The sequence below is a fragment of the Nicotiana sylvestris genome, chromosome 10 (genome assembly GCF_000393655.2).
Source record: "Nicotiana sylvestris chromosome 10, ASM39365v2, whole genome shotgun sequence".
Lineage (NCBI taxonomy): Eukaryota > Viridiplantae > Streptophyta > Magnoliopsida > Solanales > Solanaceae > Nicotiana > Nicotiana sylvestris.
In genome coordinates, this window is record NC_091066.1 from 28,504,862 (window position 1) to 28,524,149 (window position 19,288).

The 19,288-nt window shown below is 36.5% G+C and overlaps 2 protein-coding genes across 2 annotated transcripts; one reads left to right on the plus strand and one right to left on the minus strand.

The window, feature by feature from the left end:
- Positions 1–1,960: 1,960 nt before the first annotated feature.
- LOC104223107 (NADP-dependent malic enzyme, chloroplastic) lies at positions 1,961–9,771 on the plus strand. Its single transcript, XM_009774462.2, has 20 exons — positions 1,961–2,272; positions 2,696–2,970; positions 3,849–3,969; positions 4,053–4,127; positions 4,374–4,525; positions 4,618–4,723; positions 4,899–4,964; positions 5,977–6,072; positions 6,168–6,239; positions 6,322–6,405; positions 6,544–6,642; positions 7,235–7,282; positions 7,401–7,454; positions 7,549–7,647; positions 7,753–7,842; positions 7,955–8,032; positions 8,163–8,237; positions 8,360–8,450; positions 9,138–9,266; positions 9,359–9,771. The coding sequence occupies exons 1-20, from the start codon at positions 2,243–2,245 to the stop codon at positions 9,445–9,447; spliced, it is 1,929 nt and encodes a 642-aa protein (XP_009772764.1). The 5' UTR covers positions 1,961–2,242; the 3' UTR covers positions 9,448–9,771.
- An 856-nt stretch (positions 9,772–10,627) lies between these two features.
- On the minus strand, positions 10,628–16,432 carry LOC104223108 (transcription factor MYBS3). Its single transcript, XM_009774463.2, has 3 exons — positions 15,505–16,432; positions 11,791–11,999; positions 10,628–11,437 (listed from the first exon to the last, which is right to left on the minus strand). The coding sequence occupies exons 1-3, from the start codon at positions 15,851–15,853 to the stop codon at positions 10,865–10,867; spliced, it is 1,131 nt and encodes a 376-aa protein (XP_009772765.1). The 5' UTR covers positions 15,854–16,432; the 3' UTR covers positions 10,628–10,864.
- Between the last annotated feature and the right edge of the window lie 2,856 nt (positions 16,433–19,288).

Below are 19,288 nucleotides of genomic sequence, written 5' to 3' on the forward strand. Positions count from 1 at the left end.
TTCCCTTTTGTCTTTTTTTGAAGGAATGAAAACAAAATCCCGAAAGCAGACGAAAATAGACATGACTTACATCGATGTTGGGCAAGTGGTCGAACATGTAACTAACACGACAATTGAGTAAAAGCATAATTCAAAGTAAATGACAATTTCACATATTATACAGAGAGTATTTCTCACATCGAAAACTTTCTAGTTTATTAGCAGCAAATCACAAAATCTTATGGCAAAATTTTGACAGTTCATATGTTAGTTTCCACAGGGGGTGCACAAACAGATCCTTGTCAGCATCATTAGCATCCACCTTTTATTTTCTTATTTTCTCAACCATTAATTGTTCTCCTAATGTTACTCTAACCGTGACATCTAGCTAGTACCTACCTTGTATCGTCAGTCAACGTACAAGAAATTCATAAGGATATACTCTGCTTTCATTTTGATTGCCCTTATTCAATCATCGCAATTTCATGAAAAATCCCATAAGACCTCGAAATAAAATAGAGTATACTCCTCTCGTCCTAAATGCAAAACGATGTCATTTTTTTTTTTGGAATGTCTACAAAAAAAAAAAAAAGGAGTAACATGACATAAATTATGGTAGAAGAAGTAATCAAGTTAATTTACTTTTCTCTTCAGATTTCAAATGTTAGTCATTTTAACAAACTGAAGTTATTTCACACGTAATATTTAATCTTTTAGAAAATCAAAAAGAATTTATTAGGAGTTTTTTTTTTTTTTTTGAGTTTATTCTTCTTGTTGTAAATACGACGTATAAGAGAGAGAGAGGAAAAACGTACTTTAAAAATTAAGATTACAAAAGTCTATTAAGGAAGATACAGGCGGGGGGCAGTTGTAACATTACAACTAGGTACCAGATTAATTAAGAATTTTCTGAATAGTCACATTTTCAGTCGTTGTGGGCTTAAAGAAAAGGTCATTTTTACATGTATTATATTTGTAGGTGCATTATATATTGGAAGAAGTATTCTTCTGACTCAAACTTATTAACTTAATACAATGTTAAACTTCATTTTTTATGTTGGACTCAAACTTATTAACTTAATACAATGTTAAACTTCATTTTTTATGTTGGACAGCGACAGACTCATAACCAACATTTTATTCCATTTTCATGAAAATGTATGTATGGTGAGCTTTTTGTTATATGGAAAAAGCAACTGAAATATAATTTAAAAGTAGTGGGGTATAAAATAAATTACACAAATAAAGATGTGTTTGTTTATCATAATATGATCACAATATAATTTTAATGTCATTGTTTGATTACATTAGTATAACTAAATAATTGGATTTATTTATAAAACATAGAAACTCAGGAAAAAAATAACACTCACCCCATTCATTACCATCACCAAAGCACCAGCCTACAAAGTACTAGTACTAGTACTAGTATACTACAATCTACATATGCAATAAGAACAAAAAAAAAAAAGGAAGGAAGAAGGATAATATGAGATGGTTTAACCTAAACAATCCATTATTTAAAAGAGTTAACAAAAATAATATAATATTTTGAAAACTTCAAAAATAGAATAAAGTATTTTTGAGAAATATTTTAGTTCAAAAATTTAACTCGAAAAGTTGATGATCGTCATAGTAAATTTAAATAGAAGTATAAATTATTATTGGAAGTAACACTTTATTATTTTGTTACTCGCAATAAAAACACTTCAAAAATGTCCTTTCGGCATGAATGATATGGTGGAAGAAGAAATGAGGTAGCAATGTCATGTGACGCCCGCCTCTCTGAAATGTCAGGCCATGTAGGATGGTGCTATTATAGTAGAAGAGGAGTATTTTTGCATGTAGTGAACACCACCAGTATAAGGATTGATATATATGATTCTTTTCGTATAGCATAAGGATTTTTGACCCTTTTCCCTATAGTCTAACCAATCTTTGGCGATAATATTTAGGACCAAATATAGCACTCAAAATAAGCACGTAATAAAAAAAAGAAAAAGGGCATGAAAGGAACAAAATGTTATTACAGTGAAAAATTGGAAGGTCGCAAATGTCCATATCGGTTGAGCTACAAATGTCCTGATAAATTGCAGAATTGCGTGGACAAAGTATTAGGAGAGAGAGAGGAAGAGGAAGAAGAAGAGAGAGAGAGAGAGCAGATCCACAAGAAAAACCCCTCACTCTCTCTTCTTTCTTTTCTCAATCCTCACTTCATTTCACAGCTAAACAAAAAGACTCTTATCTTTATACTTTTTTCACCATGTTCTCCTTGAACGGAAGCAGTTTTACGGTAATGTTAACTCAGATTCTGATTTCACCTCAGATTTCTTCTCCAGTCATACAAACTCATCTTCTTTTATCCCCCACACCCCTCCAAAAAAAATTGTCCTGATTAGTGGATAATTCTTGATTTTAGATTGTTTGGACCACACCCATTTTCATGTATTTCAACTTACGAAAATTCTATGGATATATGTTTTTCTTGTCCAAAAAAAAAAAAAAAGAAGAAAAGGGGAAAAAAAAACTTGGCTTGATTTATGAACACTTCTTGATTCAGATTGATTTAGATCAGACCCATTTTTCTAGGTTAAATCCCATATTTAGAATTGAGCTAAAAATTTGTTCTTTGGCCAAATTTTGAGTTGCCATAAAAAAGAAGGAAAAAAAACAACAACCAAGATCAGGTTATATAATAAAGTTTATTATTTTGCAGAACAATTCCCTATCTGGGGTTTCAAGATGTTTGACTCAGTCAAGCAGAAGAGGAGTTTCAGGTCCTATGGTAGTAGCAGCAGCTGTGAATTCAAATGGTAAACCAGGAGACAGAAATGTGAGTGTTTTGGTGGAGAATTCTATGAAGGAAAGTGCTGCTGCGCCGGTAGAGAAGGAGATTAAATCTACTGTGACAGGTGGAGTTGGTGATGTTTATGGTGAGGATAGTGCCACTGAAGATCAGTCCATCACCCCTTGGACTCTCTCTGTTGCTAGGTGATAACATTACATCTTTTGATTATGTTTCGATAATTACTATGCTTTGGTTATCAACTCAGGATTGGATGTGTTTTTAATTAGAAGAATCAACCTAAATAGCTGTTCACCCACCCGCTTAACAGCTTGTTTGAATGGTTGTTACCTCTTATATTGTACCTAACTGTTACTTTGAAAAGCTAAAAATATCGGAGGATGTATACTGTATGTAAGATCCATCTATAATACAGTCAAACCTCGCTGTAACAGCCATCCTTTATAACAAAACTTCACTATAACATCCAAATTTTCTTTGGTACCATTTTTTCATGTAATGTTATAATACAAGTTATCCATAACAACACTTTACTATAGCAGCCAAAAAATGTCGGAATAGACGAGGCTGCTATAGAGAGGTTTGACTGTATATGTATAACCGTGTATAATTAGTGTTTAATCTATAGGAAAAGTAAATAGTGAATTCGGCCGGCTATTTGCTTAAATATCCTTTTTAATTACTTGAATCAATCAATCAACTATGTGTCAATCTGAAACTGAATGGATGTCCATATAAATTCTGTGTATATTCTGTTATATTTGGACCCATTTCATTCCAATACATATTAGGGGTTGTCTAGTTTTAGAGGCAGTTCTACTATGATCTTAAAAATTATGAGCTTTAATCCAACTAGGCTTAAAATCTTTGTACACACATGATCTTTGGATTTTTGTCATTCAATAATGGCACTTGCCATTTTCTTCTGTTCTTTTATTGTTAAATTAAAATCTATTGGTGAGGAAAAAATTAATATTTTTTTTTATGTAACCGTTTTTGGTATTATTAGTCTTAAGAGCTAATGGCACTTATTCATTGAATAACTCTGTTCTTTTGCTTGCAGTGGTTACTCATTGTTGCGTAATCCACACTACAACAAAGGGCTTGCTTTCAGTGAGAAAGAGAGAGATTCCCACTACTTGCGTGGTCTTCTTCCTCCGGTCGTTGTTAACCATGACCTTCAGGTTGTGTATACTGCATTTTGCAGTCCTATGGTTTCTGTGTCTCCTTTCTTTTAACAACATTGTTGTGCCACCCCTTGTGACAGGTCAAGAAAATGATGAACAATCTCCGTCAGTATGAGGTACCACTGCAAAGATACATAGCCATGATGGATATTCAGGTAGTCAAACAAATGATTTTGCGGCTCTAAATACTTTCTGCAATTATGCTGTTCTTGCATCGGCTCCTTTAAGTTATACTACTGAGTTGTGGAGAACACAGATGATTAGGGTACAATAATCTTTGAAGTGTGATGACATTGAGAAATGTAAACCATTTCTTTGTTCAGCTCAACTCCAGACATCCTTCTGCACGTGTATGGATGGCTTCGTAATACTCTTGTTTGTTATTGTATGCATTTGTGCAGGAGATGAATGAAAGGCTTTACTACAAGCTTCTTATGGACAATGTTGAGGAGCTGCTTCCTATAGTTTACACTCCAACTGTAGGTGAAGCATGCCAGAAATATGGCAGCATCTTCAGGCGTCCTCAAGGTCTTTTTATCAGCTTGAAAGAAAAGTAAGCGATAGAAATTCACTAGATAGCTTCTCAAATTAATGGCTTGAGACCTTTTATTTCTTGTTAAACTAATCTGTGCTAACCTTTTGCAGAGGCAAAATTAATGAGGTATTAAAAAATTGGCCTGAGAGGAAAATTCAAGTTATTGTTGTTACTGATGGAGAACGAATTCTGGGCCTTGGTGACCTTGGTTGCCAGGTATAATGTGTATTCACTTTTTTGAAATTCCTAAAGCCATTTTTAGGGACAAAAAAATCCTGTCTGTTTAACTAATCCAGTTCTTTTCAGAACCTATAAATCATTTTCCATGTATACTGCAAATGTATTTCTCTGACATTGAAAACATATTATAACAATATTTATGTCTTACCAGGGAATGGGGATTCCAGTAGGCAAGCTCTCTTTATACACTGCTCTGGGAGGCATTCGTCCATCAGCTGTAAGTTTCTGTAGGATAGATGTAACAGTAGTTGGAATTGAGATGATACCCTTATTTCATAAATACTATTGTACTTATATGGAGTTTGGATAATTCACTTTATCACTCTATCCGCCAACACCTTGTCATACACTCGTATTTTGGGGTTAGTTGTTTAAGGTTGTGAACTCCTCCCAATTGATGTTTTGACAAATGAGCCTGCAATTTGAGAATGGATGTTTTAACTTTATAGTCTGAGCGGCTTCTGATCGTTTTGCAATCGTCACCTCACATAGCATACTGTAATAGCACTCCGCTGTATATGCTATGTGCGCATGGTGCTTAAAAATCATGTATTTCCTATGTCCCAATTTGTGGGACACTCTTACTATTTGGAGAGTCAAATTTTTTTTTCTTTGACAACAAAGAAAAGTTTAGGGCACAAAGTATCTCGCGTTCATGCAGGATCTGGGGAAGGACCGTCCCCCAAGGGGGGCGTGATGTAAGCAGCCTATTCTAACACAATGTTAGTGGTTCATTCCACGGCTCAAACCCATGAACTGCAGGTCATACGGAGACAACTTTACTGTAGCTCCAAGGCTCCCCTCCAAAAGAGGAACACAAGCCTGAAAGATTTGAACTCTCGCGGGGAAACCCCATGTACTTAGCAGGCACACACCTTAACCACCCAGCCAAAGAGACACTTCGAAAGGGCAGCACAGTCACAAGGCATCGCGCATTCACGCAGGTTCTGGTGAATGGCCGCACCCGAGGGGGTGTGATGTAGGCACACAAAAAGTATCTAATATTTCTAACAACAAAAATTGTAATTTATAATACTGTTTATTATCTAGTTTCTGAAAATATGAATTTTATATTAAAAATATTAAGGACCCTCGTACTCCAATCCATTCATTGAGACGGTGGGAGTACAAGGTTTATCAGTCACATAATCTTATCTGGTCGTTCTTTGCTTTGTCTGCCTATCAGATTAGATCAATTGAAAGCTTGACTATCCTCTCGTTCTTTTCAGTGCTTGCCCATTACCATTGATGTGGGTACAAACAACGAGGATTTGTTGAACGATGAATTTTACATTGGACTCAGGCAAAGAAGAGCTAGAGGACAGGTTCAGAAATTTATATTTGATCATGCTCACTTTGCACTATTCTATAGAAGATGGAGTATTTGCTTAATGTACTTTGTTTAATCGTCCATATTCAGGAATATGCCGAACTTTTTGATGAATTTATGTATGCTGTCAAGCAGAATTATGGGGAGAAAGTGCTCATTCAGGTAGACGTTCTCTGGCATAGTTGCAGATATGTGCAATTAAATATTTTAATTGATAATCTAACTTTGTTTCCCACATCTCTAGTTTGAAGACTTTGCAAATCATAATGCATTTGACCTCCTTGCAAAATACGGAACTAGCCACCTTGTTTTCAATGATGACATACAGGTAAGTCAAGGACTCATCAATTTGTCATTTTTCTTCTTTGTGGGGGGGGGGGGGGCAGGAGTAGGAACTAGGAAGTGATGGTTTTTCTGTTTGTTACACGCATTCAATAGCAAACAAATTATCTTGTTTTTGTTCCAGGGAACGGCATCTGTGGTCCTCGCAGGGCTCATGGCATCATTGCAATTGGTTGGAGGAACCTTGGCTGAACATACATTCTTATTCCTTGGAGCAGGGGAGGTACAGCTATTACTTATACTGCAGAATTATCTTCTTCTTCACTTTGAACTGCAACTTCTTTTTTCGCATTTCATGGGAAAGAGTTTGCTTATTGGAGAACTGAATATTTGACTTACACAAAGCTAGCGTTTGGACATAGATTTGGTGGAAACTTGAAAAAAGAGTTTTTGAAGTTGTGTTGAAAAATAATTTTTGTAAGTTAAAGTTGTGTTTGGACATGCATTTTATTTGAATGAAACTTGAAATATTGTGAGTCGAAGAAAAAATTCACCCAAAAACTGCCCTAAACCAGTTTTTGGGAACTTGAAATTTTTGAATTTTTTTTTCTCAAAACATGATCATATTTCATAAACAAACAATGTTTTCAGATTTTTTTTTTGAAAAAATGAAGCCAAAATCTATGGTCAAACGGGAGCTAAAGCATTGTTTACTCCAAGACCAAAATGGGATTCTGTTCAAAGTTGCTCCGTGTGTTCCTGCTCTTAAGATTTTAGCAATTATTGAACAGCTGCTTGTATTTCTTCTGATTTGATCACCCTTTCTGCCTCTAAATGTTCATTTTTGTGTCCCATTCACCTTGTCGTCAATGCAGGCTGGAACAGGTATAGCAGAACTCATAGCTCTTGAAATGTCAAAGCAGGTAGAGTTAAAAGGAAACAATTCAGTTCTTTTTTATTTATTAGCTCTTCTGCTTCGAGTTTCAACTACGTTTAAAGTGAAGATGTTCGGCTAGCTTTACACTACTCTTTCTTGTGCAGACTGGAATCCCTCTGGAAGAGACTCGTAAGAAAATTTGGATGTTGGATTCTAAGGTACTAAAAACTCCTTTATCGGACTTTTTATTATTTTTATCATTTCCCACAGCTTGTATGATATTAAAGCATCTATATATCGTTCTCCCTCTAGGGGCTGATTGTTAATTCTCGCATGGAGTCGCTTCAACATTTTAAGAGGCCCTGGGCACATGAACACGAACCAGTAAAAGAACTGGTGAATGCTGTCAAGGTGGTATCTCTATTCCCTCATCCTCCTTGTTCTCTCTCTCTCTCCCCCTCTCTCTCTCTCACACACACTCACTCACTCACTCGCACAATTCTCTTTTTGTGCCAGTCAATTAAGCCAACAGTTTTGATTGGGTCTTCTGGAGCTGGGAGAACATTTACTAAAGAAGTTGTACAAGCTTTGGCAACATTCAATGAGGTAAGAAAATTGATCCCTACTTGGATAAGATCATAAGAAAAGCTACATTCTGCAGTTAGTGTCACTAACATGTAAAAGGATAAACTAACGTTTTCAATGGTCTGTATGGCAGAAACCAATTATTTTTGCCCTCTCCAATCCAACGTCACAGTCTGAATGTACTGCTGAAGAAGCTTATTCCTGGAGTGAGGTAAGATAGTGGACACTCTACTTTTTCATGTTTAAACTTGGTCTTACAATGTCATTATTTCTCTCCCAGGTCCCATATGTTTTTGTTATTATTTTTTAAGTCTGTAATATTCTTTTCATGTCTCCTTCAGGGGCGGGCCATTTTTGCTAGCGGGAGTCCATTTGCCCCAGTTGAGTACAATGGGAAGGTCTACGCGTCCGGTCAGGTCAGAGATTTCAGAACCTTGACTACCTACCATTATTACCTTTTCCCCTTCTCGTTGAATCTCTTTATATTATCAGTACTTATGCAAGATACGTACTAAACTTCTCTCTTTACCTTGCCTAGGCAAATAATGCATATATCTTCCCTGGGTTTGGTTTAGGACTGATAATTTCCGGTGCAATTCGTGTCCACGATGACATGCTCCTGGCAGCCTGTAAGTTGTGGAAGTTTTTGTAGTTCAAGACTACTCCCTCCCTCCTTTCTAAAATATATGTAAATGAGGGAAAAGAGGACAACAGGAAAAAGGGAAACAAAAGCTGATGAACTTACGTGCAATGATCGTTCTTAATTTTTTTACCTTAATTTTTCTGGATGAAAGTTCTAAGCTGTATGTTTTTGATACAATTTACCTTAATCAACATCTTTCCAGCCTCTCCCCTAAGTTGTAGCAAAAAATTGGCAGCCAATACTTATTAAAAGAAAGGTGACAGCTAATAAATTCTTCTTAAATTGTCCATGGAAGTGCAAAGATAGGTTCACGTTTGCTGTTTGATAATGTCAAGTTGATCACTGTCTAGGTTTTGCATTCCGAACCCCGAATTTTACATGTTTCCATGAGATAGCTGTTTATGAAGGAATATTTTGCAATCAAACTCGCAAGGTCGTAGTTTTCTAGTAGTGCAGAACTTTCTCCGTATGCAGTCAAACATGGACAACAGAATCAACAGGATACCTCTTCCAAGCTTCATTTGTTCTTAAGTTTGAACTGACAAACCACAACAAACTTTCACTTTTTTTTTGTTGTTGTCATCTTCACTTAAAACATTTAAAGGCACCAATTGTAGATTTTTCTTGCTTCATAAGGTTTTACATTAATCTCCAATTTTTTTCCTTGAAACAGCGGAAGCTTTAGCGGAGCAGGTTAGTCAAGAGAACTTTGAGAAGGGGCTCATATACCCGCCATTTACCAACATAAGAAAGATTTCAGCCAACATTGCTGCCAAAGTAGCAGCTAAGGCATATGAACTAGGTATATTTCTCCTGTTGAATCTTGTCGTTAGAAGATTTGCATGCTCACATCTAGCAGACCTGTTGAACTTTGTCCTTTTTGTTGCTTAATAGGTTTGGCCACTCGTCTACCAGAACCTGCGAACCTAGTAGCATATGCAGAGAGCTGTATGTACAGCCCCGCTTACCGCAGCTATCGTTGAGTCATAGAAGATATTTGTTGGTTCAAAAAGTTAGTCAGTCACTGTTCTTTTAAGATTAGTTAGTTATTAACGTCTTTTCTTTCTTTTTCTTTTATTCTCAAACTATCTCTGTTCATCCTGGCAATGATATACAAGTGACTGAAAACGTACAGTAGCTTGCAGATGTTGTGTATTCATGAAATATTTCATTATGTTAGCGTGAAAATGTAGGGAGCTCTGCAGCCTAAAAGCTTAATAAGCCTCGTTAATTTTTCTTAGTTTGTTAGCGAAAATGTTTCCGGCTGATTATATAAAATATCAAATGCCATGTATCATTTGTTGCCAGTTGAACAAGTTTTGTTTAATGTGAGTTTGCATGGTAGGCTTGTGATGTTTTGCTAGATGCAACTACTGTCTATGGTCCAAAATTTTTTTCCATACCAAGAAATAAGGAGAGGAAAGATGAAACTTATAAGCATCTGGTCTCTGAATACTTCGCTGTGTGCAACAGCCTCCACCTTCACTAGGTAGGGATAAAGTGTGCGTACACTGTTACCCTCCAAAGTCCCCACTTTTGTGGGAATATATTGGTTTTTTTTTTTGTTGTACTTTTTCTTAGACCTCACTATAATCCGCTCCTTACCAAAAGAACCTTTGACCTTAACTATTGAAGGTGTTCCAATAATCTCACCACATCCCTCAAAGTGGTATAGTGTCCTACTGTCCGCATGAAGTAAAAGAAAAAGCCTATGAGGTATAGACAAGACATGTTGAGACACTCCTCCCTCTGAATTAGATTCAGACCTTTCTATGATCTAAAGATATATTCTCAGTTTCTAATTGTTGCGATGCGTAAATATAATACTAAAAGCAATCATAATGAAAATATTGGAGCAAACTTCAAATGCAAGCATAGTACTACTGCAAGCTTAAAGATGCATGGATAGTGCAACCTTATTTGGTCTCACTCTGTATTTTCCATTTAGTTCTCTATTGAACAAAGCTAAAGCAGTAATTTAAAGTATCAAGTGTTTATGACTATTATATTTAACATGAAGTGGTTAACAATTTAGACAGGATTTTACCATACTATACATGCAAAACATTAGACAATCAACTCTATAACCATAGCTAGCCAAATTGGAGATTCACCACGCCAAAGATATACTTATCCGTCGCCCCTCACACTTAACAGGATCAGTGGCCTCTTCTTATTTCTCCTCTTGAGAAAATAAAATCCACTATAAAGAAGCCAACAATTTACATCAAACTCCAGAGTCTTAGGTTTGTTAGACACCCCACTTCTATACAAGGGTAAAGAATGAACTCCAGCTTAATTCACCTACCGACTGCTCCCAGAGATTACCTAACCTATGTTACATAGAAGAGCAGGAGGAAAACACATAGTTACACCCTTAAAAGAAACAAAAGTAGAAGTTTAAACTGCTTGAATTGGAGCAGTTTCACCCTTGGTAATCTCTGCGGTTTTGACTGGTGTGCTCGCATGAAATGCTGATTGCCTTGATGGTTCTGCTGTTAGCTTAAGGGAAAGTGGCGAAGGCTCAATATGGCCGGAACCAGCGTCCGCTAAGGTGAGCTGGGACATGCCCACTAGTTCATCTACATTCACCGGTTCTTTGGGGACGGTTGGAATTGGCTTGAGGATCTGATGATGGGATGGTTCTGCTCCTCTATCTTCAGGCACAGGAACTGCATTTGATGGCCAGAAGGAATATGGAACTGGAATGTAAGCTGGGAAGAATGCTGGATATACTGAAGGAATCTCGTTGGTTGTGGTATTTGGTTTCGTTTCTTCAACAGGTTCACTTGGAGTGGTTTCCATGGATTCAAAATCTGACTTGAGAGAAAGATATAGGGAAGGGAGTGTATCTGCAAAATCAGTTTCTATTGCTTTTGTTGCAGGAGGTATTAAGTGTTCCTTATCACTTTCTATTGCTCTAGGTGGGAGCATAAATTGCTCTTCTGAAAGTGGATGGGAAGCATCGGTCCCCTGTTTAACATAACAAAATAGAGAACACAAAAGAAGATCAAACAGAAGTTAGAAGAACGGACTTTTCAGCAAAAGCCTGAGATAACAAAGCATGACATCTTAATCAGGAAGCTCAAGTTTCACGCTCTCTGAGACGGGAATAATGCTTTTTTCAAACGTTGTAAAATGTGATGGATAACCAAGTAACTAAGAGCAGACATGCTGCAACCACATGTCAGCTCACTTGTTGTGCCTGTGCATTTGGGTGGGGGGGGGGGTGGAGAGCTTTTAGGCCTTAATAATCGTGCACATCATGCGTATATGGTCACAATATGATCATTATACAATGCTCAAGTTAGAGAAGTAAGACAAACCGTATCTGCAACAATGTCAAAAAGACTGGATCGTCTCTTTCTCCGAGTAGCATTACTCTGCCGAATAAAATACTTCTGTGCATGGCTAGCTACCTGGGTGGGAGTCCTTGATGTCACGAAGTTTCGAGATATACCCCGCCAGTCTCCTTTGCCTAATTTCTGTAAACCAAGCAGGAAAAGCCGGTGCTCTTCCTCTGTCCATGGAACACCTACAAACACATCGAAGAAGCAAGTTCACAACAAGCTTTCCTCTGTGCAGCTAAGTGATAAATTTGCCACACAGTTGGAGTTAATAATAAAACTCCCCAACTAACAAAAACGAGATCCAAAAAGGAAGAGAAAAGCCCAATTTATAAGATAAAGGTAAAAAAGGAACTTTCTACTCCTGAAAGCTATTGTTTAAGAAGACATGCCATTAGTTCTCAACCATCTCTACACAACTCTTAAGAAATTGAAGATTGCATTTTAGACACAGATTTAACTTTCTTTTCACTGCACCAAATCAAGAAGGTAGATGGCATCATTAGTTAAAAGGCCACATGCTATATCCAATCATTGGGGAGTGAGTTGAAGATGAATATTTGACAGATCGATGAGAAAATAATTGCAAGAGCACATCAGTTCTTTTAGCAGCCTCAGTCAAAGAGATAATGTAGGTATCATGGTACTGTTTAGACAGCATACAAAAAGCAATTGGTTCAATGGCTTGCTATAAAATTTATTTCTAAAGAACAACAACATAGCTGCTATAAGCACCACCAGTGGGAGAACATTCTGGGGTCTACCATGCGTTCAAGTTGATAATCTAGTTTTACTTTTTCCCTATAAAGGGGGATTGGAACTATAAGAGAAACTAAAACCTCCATTTTTAAGCTGCACCATCAGATCACAAACAAATACCAACTTGGCAATCCATTGTTTTCACATGCATAACAATAAGAGGACTAATGTCTTGATTAAGGTCAGATAATACGGACCAGCTCTTCAGTTCTCTTTTTCAGTAGTTAAACATCAGAACAGGGAAAGCTAGAAAAATATATAACACATAAATCTCATCGAGTGCATTTGTATTAAGTGCAAAAGATAGGTGCCTTTTCAATCAAATACAATAACCACACAAGAAGAAAGGTATCAATAAATACTTTCAACATCCACTTTTTTCTTGTTAACTGTTGTCTAATACCGAAATTGATGAATTTCCTGCAGTATCAAGCACTATAGACAAATTCACAGTTTTTGCTTAATTCCATCCCTACCGCTCCAAACATCTTCCATCTGAAGACGATACATTCATTAATATCTACAGCAGGAGGTAGTAAATCCTCATTTCCATACATTTTCAATCATCAAGAAGGAAAAAGATAGCCAAACATGACATCTCGATTTAATTAAGCTCCCCTAGAAGAGTCATTGACTGAGAGGGTGCGTCCATCCTCATGGCTAACTAGCAGATAATCGACGTTTGGAGTGTGATAAAGGTATGTAATCATACAATATATTGCGAATCATGAAATAGAGGATAACTAAAAGGTGGAGTAAAGATTTGCATTGAAGGCATGCCTTAAAAGAAGGAGAAAGCAAAAGAAAGGTTCTAAAGGAATTGCAATCAGACTTCCAAGAAGGCAGCTGGTCTTTACTCTTTGGGGCAATGTTATTAGAACTTTTGAGTTTGATTTAATTGGTCTACATGTTGAGATGATGACTATGACCTCAGAAATTCTAAGTCATAAGTTGACAAAAAGAAACTTCATGAAGGAACCAGTGAATATCTAAGTATAGGCACACAAGTCACCTACAACATGACAGAAACAGAGAACAAATTTTCAATGAAGAGGTAAAGGTTGCTCAGTTCTCAAAATACATAATTACATAGACGTGCAAATGCGAGAAGAGAAAAATTAAAGAGAATACGCCAGACGTTACCAAATAGTTCCCCAAGAAACATTTTTCTTTTTTCAAAAAAGGAGAAAGAAAAAGAAAGAGATCTTCCAGTAAATCACTTATTCTGAACTTTGATAGTAATTGGATTACCAAGTGTGCGTATCCAGCCAACTACTTAACTTTGACACTGACCACAAAAGAAACGGAATGCAACTTATACATATACTAAAAGTACTCCTGTATTAACTAATCGAAAACTCAACCACTTTTGTCAAAGGCTCATTTAAAGCATGCTTAAACCCTGAAGCTCAGAAAAGTTTGGGGAGGGCGCTTCGTCTCGCTTAAGCTACCTTCAGTGTAGGCAAGGCACTAAAGCATGCGCACCTATTGCCCATGAGTTCTATCTTGAATTAAGTGGTACTAAACAACAAATATAATCGCAAATAAGTGTATTACGTTTTAAGGAAAACAATATGAATGAATAGTTTAATTTTTTCTTCACCCTCTCTCTCTCTATATATATATTTTTTCCATCACTGCACCTGTTTTCTTTACTGAAGGCCACACTTAAATTGCGCTTTGCGCTTAAGCCCCGATACACCAGGGAGCTTCTTAGAGCTTTTCGGCTCTGACATCACTGAATTCAACCAGCAATAACATGCAACAAACCCACGTTGACCTAAAAAGATTTCATCTCCTTAAGCTTAGAAACCCCAAAACCATTAAGAGGATCCCTCATAGGCTAACGGAATGGGTTGCTATTTCCTTATATAGCCACGGGTAATCCTTACCTTATGAACTAAATTTTGGGATTGGGTTAGGCTTAAGGTCCATTTTTCTTTAGATAGTATCAGAACCATCACACCCACTCTTATTCTTGGTTTACCCAACATTGGGACCTCATATTATGTTGCCCACACTCCAAATTTCAATCTTAGGGGTGTACCGGAGTGTTAGCGTGTCCCACATCCATTGAGGAAATGAGATGTTGTTCTCTTAAATAGTCTAAGGACAATTCTCACTTCATGAGTTAACTTTTAAGAATGAGTAGGCTCAAGATCTATTTTCTTTACAAAAATTGAATCAATTTTTTTTTTTTATCTTTGTTGTAAAACAAACAACAAAAATACGAAGCTGACCAAACACATAACATAACAAGTTCGATTGTCTGAATCTTAAATGCTGTACAGTACTCAAAGAATTCATTATAGTCACATATCATGCACTATGTAGACCTAATCATCCTTCCTATCCAATTCAACTACGATGATGAGTCAAATAACTTCAAATACAAAGTGGGGATGCATATAATTGCACACGAGCAAAATCAACAAACATAAAACTCAAACCATTCTAATTTTCTACCCAAAAAAAGGAGGATAGAATAAGGAAAGAGGGGAAAATATGAAAAGTGACTTATTCACTATCATGCTAGTAGGTAAACCAAATCATCTTGCCTATTCAACTCAATTACCAGATGATAAGTCAAATAGGGTCAAAATGCAAAGAGGGCAAAACGTAAATTGTAAATCAACTAATCAATTAAGCCTCAATCAGAAACTAGTTAGAACAGTATCCATACTTCTCTATTCAGGCCTGTGCCTAGATTGGTTAGTCCCAAAAAACAAAAATCAATTAATTTAAAGATTTCTCATAGTTAGACTAATTTTACTCTTGCTGCAACATTCTTCCTCTTTTATCATGTCGAAACCAGCTATATATAAGCCTCAAATATCAATTTCTTGGACCCTTTTTCATTTCAATACTCAATAATTTAAAGAATGACCAAAATCAACAACCCAAAAATTGAAAAAAACGAAAAATAGATCAAACCTTTTTTCCTTTCAAGTCGTCGATTAGCAGAAATAGAGGCATGCGTATTGGGGTCATCAGAGAGGTAACCATCAGGCAAATGAGGAACATCAGAAGAAGGGGAACCTGGCGGATTAGGCGAAGAAGAAGAATGATAAGAGTGAAGAGAAGATAAATTTCCCATGCTCGCACTTTTCTTCATGATCGAACCATCTGTAAGCCTCACACCAAATAGCCGTACCCCTCCACTTCCTCCTCCGCCGCCGCCGGAGGAACTACCGACACCGCCGGTGGGGGTGCCACCCCTGGTGGTGGGACAAGTCCGGGAATTGTGGCCATTGTTGTTGCAATGGGAACACCGCCGAGTCATGTTGAATTGACTCGGCGATTGGAGTTTTGGATAAGATTTTTTTTTTTTGATAATTATGATTAGGAGTTTAGTTTGAAGGGCGAAGGTTTATAAATGGTAGTGGTGGTGGATAAGAATATGCGAATAATAAGGTGGAGGGAGATAAAAGAGGTAAAGAATGACTCAGGTTTGTGGATGGGAGTGTAGAAGAAAAAAGAGGCTTTCTTTTGACTTTTTGGTTTTTGTTTTTAGCAAATTATGATTCATTAGTGCTAATGTGCTATGCATTGAATTTTGGTTTTTTTTGTTTCTCCTTCGCTGTTCGGAGATACCGTCGCAGAGGCGGGATAAGATATGCAGATAGCATTGGAGCCCGACTCTCTCGCAGGTAGTATTGGAACTGACTATATCCGGATTCACACTGCGTAAGATCCCATTTAAAAGAAAGGGAAGAGCTCAAACTCAAGACTTCCAAGAAGAGCAGATTCATTCACTGCACCATATCTTTTTACAGTAATTTTGAATTCACTTCAAAGACTGTGGTGCTACGATTGACTTTTTATTTTTGCTTAGAATTTAGAGGTATTGAGTTGCAGCACCATTTAAACTTGGGAATGAAAAACTTTTTAATAGAATACACCCTTACATATTGTGAACTAGTAGGCAAATACCCATTAAACCAAAAGAAAATAGAAATTTTGGATCTAATTACGAATTTTCATATATTTATTATTATAGTCCGTCGAGAAGTTTCTAGATGTATTTATTGTGAAATTTAAATTTTGTCGAACTAATGAATAGATATCAAATGGTGATACAAAAAATATGGATCTAATGACTGAGTTTTACGTTCATTATTATAGCCCTACAACTTTTTATAAGAACTTATATAGCGATGATTCTAATAATTTTGTGCAAAAATGACACTCACAACTCGAGAAATAATTCAAAAATTTTAACTCAAAAAGTTTTTCACTAGAGAATTAGGAGTTAGTTCCTTCAATCACAAAATAACACTTCTGGCCCTACTGGATAACGTCCTTTTTTTTTTACCATAACAACAACAACATACCTAATGTACGCAGACTTTACCCCTATTCCATGAAGGTAGAGAGACTGTTTCCGGAAGATGCTCGACTCAATAAAATAAAAAAAACAGTAATTATGGCAAAATAATTGCGGTAAGCGAAATAGTAACAACAACCAAAAAAGAAGAAGATGAGAATCTTATAAAAATATCCCAAATAAGTCCCAACTTACCAACCTCTAGCCATTAATCATAGACTTACCAAAACTAACTAAACATACAAAAATTGAAAATCCAAATAAATAAGGTTCCTTCTCTCTAAAAATCACACACAAAGATCTCCTTCTATATTTTAAGCGTGATTAACAACATTAGATGCAAGACAGAAAGGAAATTTCATGGATGAGATAGCAAATAAGGTGATGAAATACAAGAAAATATATACAAGATTCCAAAACTCTAAGCAAAAATGGATCTTATTCAATGGTCATGGTCGAAATTCATTGGAAACATATAGATTAGTCAATATATAAAATTTTAGGAAGATTTGAGGTGATTTGGTATCAAAATTCATAGTTAAAATCGAGTTCAAATTTTTTTTTCGCGACACATGTATCACACATGTATCCCCCCACATGTATACATGGATATACATGTGATACACATTTGATACAAATATGATACATATGTGATACACATTTGATACAAATATGATACATATGTGATACACATTTGATACAAATATGATACATATGTGATACACAAATGATATATAGTATGATACAGATCACGTCCAAATGCACACCTCAAAAGGGGTATGATACGGTCGTATGCAATAATAAAGCCAAACAAAGAGTCGGGGTCGAATCCACAGGGAGCTAAGATGGGAGCTAGGAGTATATATTCGGAATAAGCAAGTGAAGTATCTAGATTGCACTTCCACAATAGGGTTTTTACTTCAATATCTAGTATTAATCTAAGGAATGCAAATAAAGATATAAGACTAGAGATAATTGTTTTTGAGGGGTTTCCAAATATATTAAAGGCTTAGGGTTGTGACCATGACCTAAGTGTTTGCCTAATGGGATAAAGAATTTTATGCTCGTTTTGTTGATTGGGGTATATTATAGCTCACAACACTACGTTATCTACTTAATACCTCTCTATCAGAGAGTGGTTTTGCCCAATTTATCTTTCTCAAGACCAAATGGGTATCAACCAAAGCAGTTGATAAGAGCTCAAGTCGGATTGTTATTATCTCTAGGTTGAACCCTTTAATTGGGTTAATCAATCTCTCAATTGACCCAATTCCTTGTTAGCTAAGTTAACCTAGACTAGGTCCCTCTTTCTCAAATAGAGACTAAGTCAAATAAGCATGAATCAATGTTTGCAACCATCATTTCTACAAATGAAGCATGAACTAAGCTAAATAATAAACACCCAATCATAAACAAGCATAAAATTAATCACCCATAAGGTTTACACCCTAGGGTTGGGTTACAACCCTAGTAAAAATCTAGCTACTCATAGTGGGTGTAGAAGAAAACAAAGGAGAAAAAGGTAATAAAACTCATATTGGAAGATAAAATAAAAAAATCTAATGTTAAAACACCAAAATAAGCTAAGATTTCCTAAAAAGGCCAAGAAAAATGGCTACAGTGCTTTTGATATTCATAACTTGATCTAATTTCGTGAAACACATCTATTTATAAAAAGCTAAAAATCTCGGACAAAAATACCTCTCGGGAGGTTTTGTGGCCGTACAATTCCATGTGCGGTCCGCAGATTTTTTCATTTGTCAGGAACTGGAAGTCTGCGGTCCCACATTTCTGAACTGCGGCGGTGATGCAACTCTTCTACGGTCCGTAGAATTAGGACTGCGGCCGCATAATTCATGTGCGGTCCGCAATTCACAGAGGCTCCTAAACTTGATCTTTTTGCACACTCTCTGATCTTCAACTTCTAGCTCATCTTCGCGACCGCACATTTCATGTGCGGTCCATAATTTCTTCTGCGGACCGCACAGTTGTGCTCATGCGCTCTTTATTGCCTTGTGCCGCAGATTACTCCTTTTTGAGTCAGATTTCATCTCGGGAGATCAACTTCCATCACTCCTACAATTTTGCATCATTTTATTAGTTTCGGGAATATAATTTAAGTAGTAAAAAAATCCCCAATTATCAACTCCCCCAAACTTGAGTCTTTGCTTGTCCTCAAGCAGATAAAATATTTCCCACCTTCAAAAGTTAAGGGATATTACAGCTAGCCACGGGTGAGCTATTCATACCTCAGTTGGGACCAACAATTACCCACACCTCTCATGCATTATTGACAAGGCGACAAGTTAAACATTTATGCACGTATAGCTCTAATGTGACATTCGAGCTTTAAGAGTTGATTTTACTCATCAAGGACTCTCGCTCTATCTT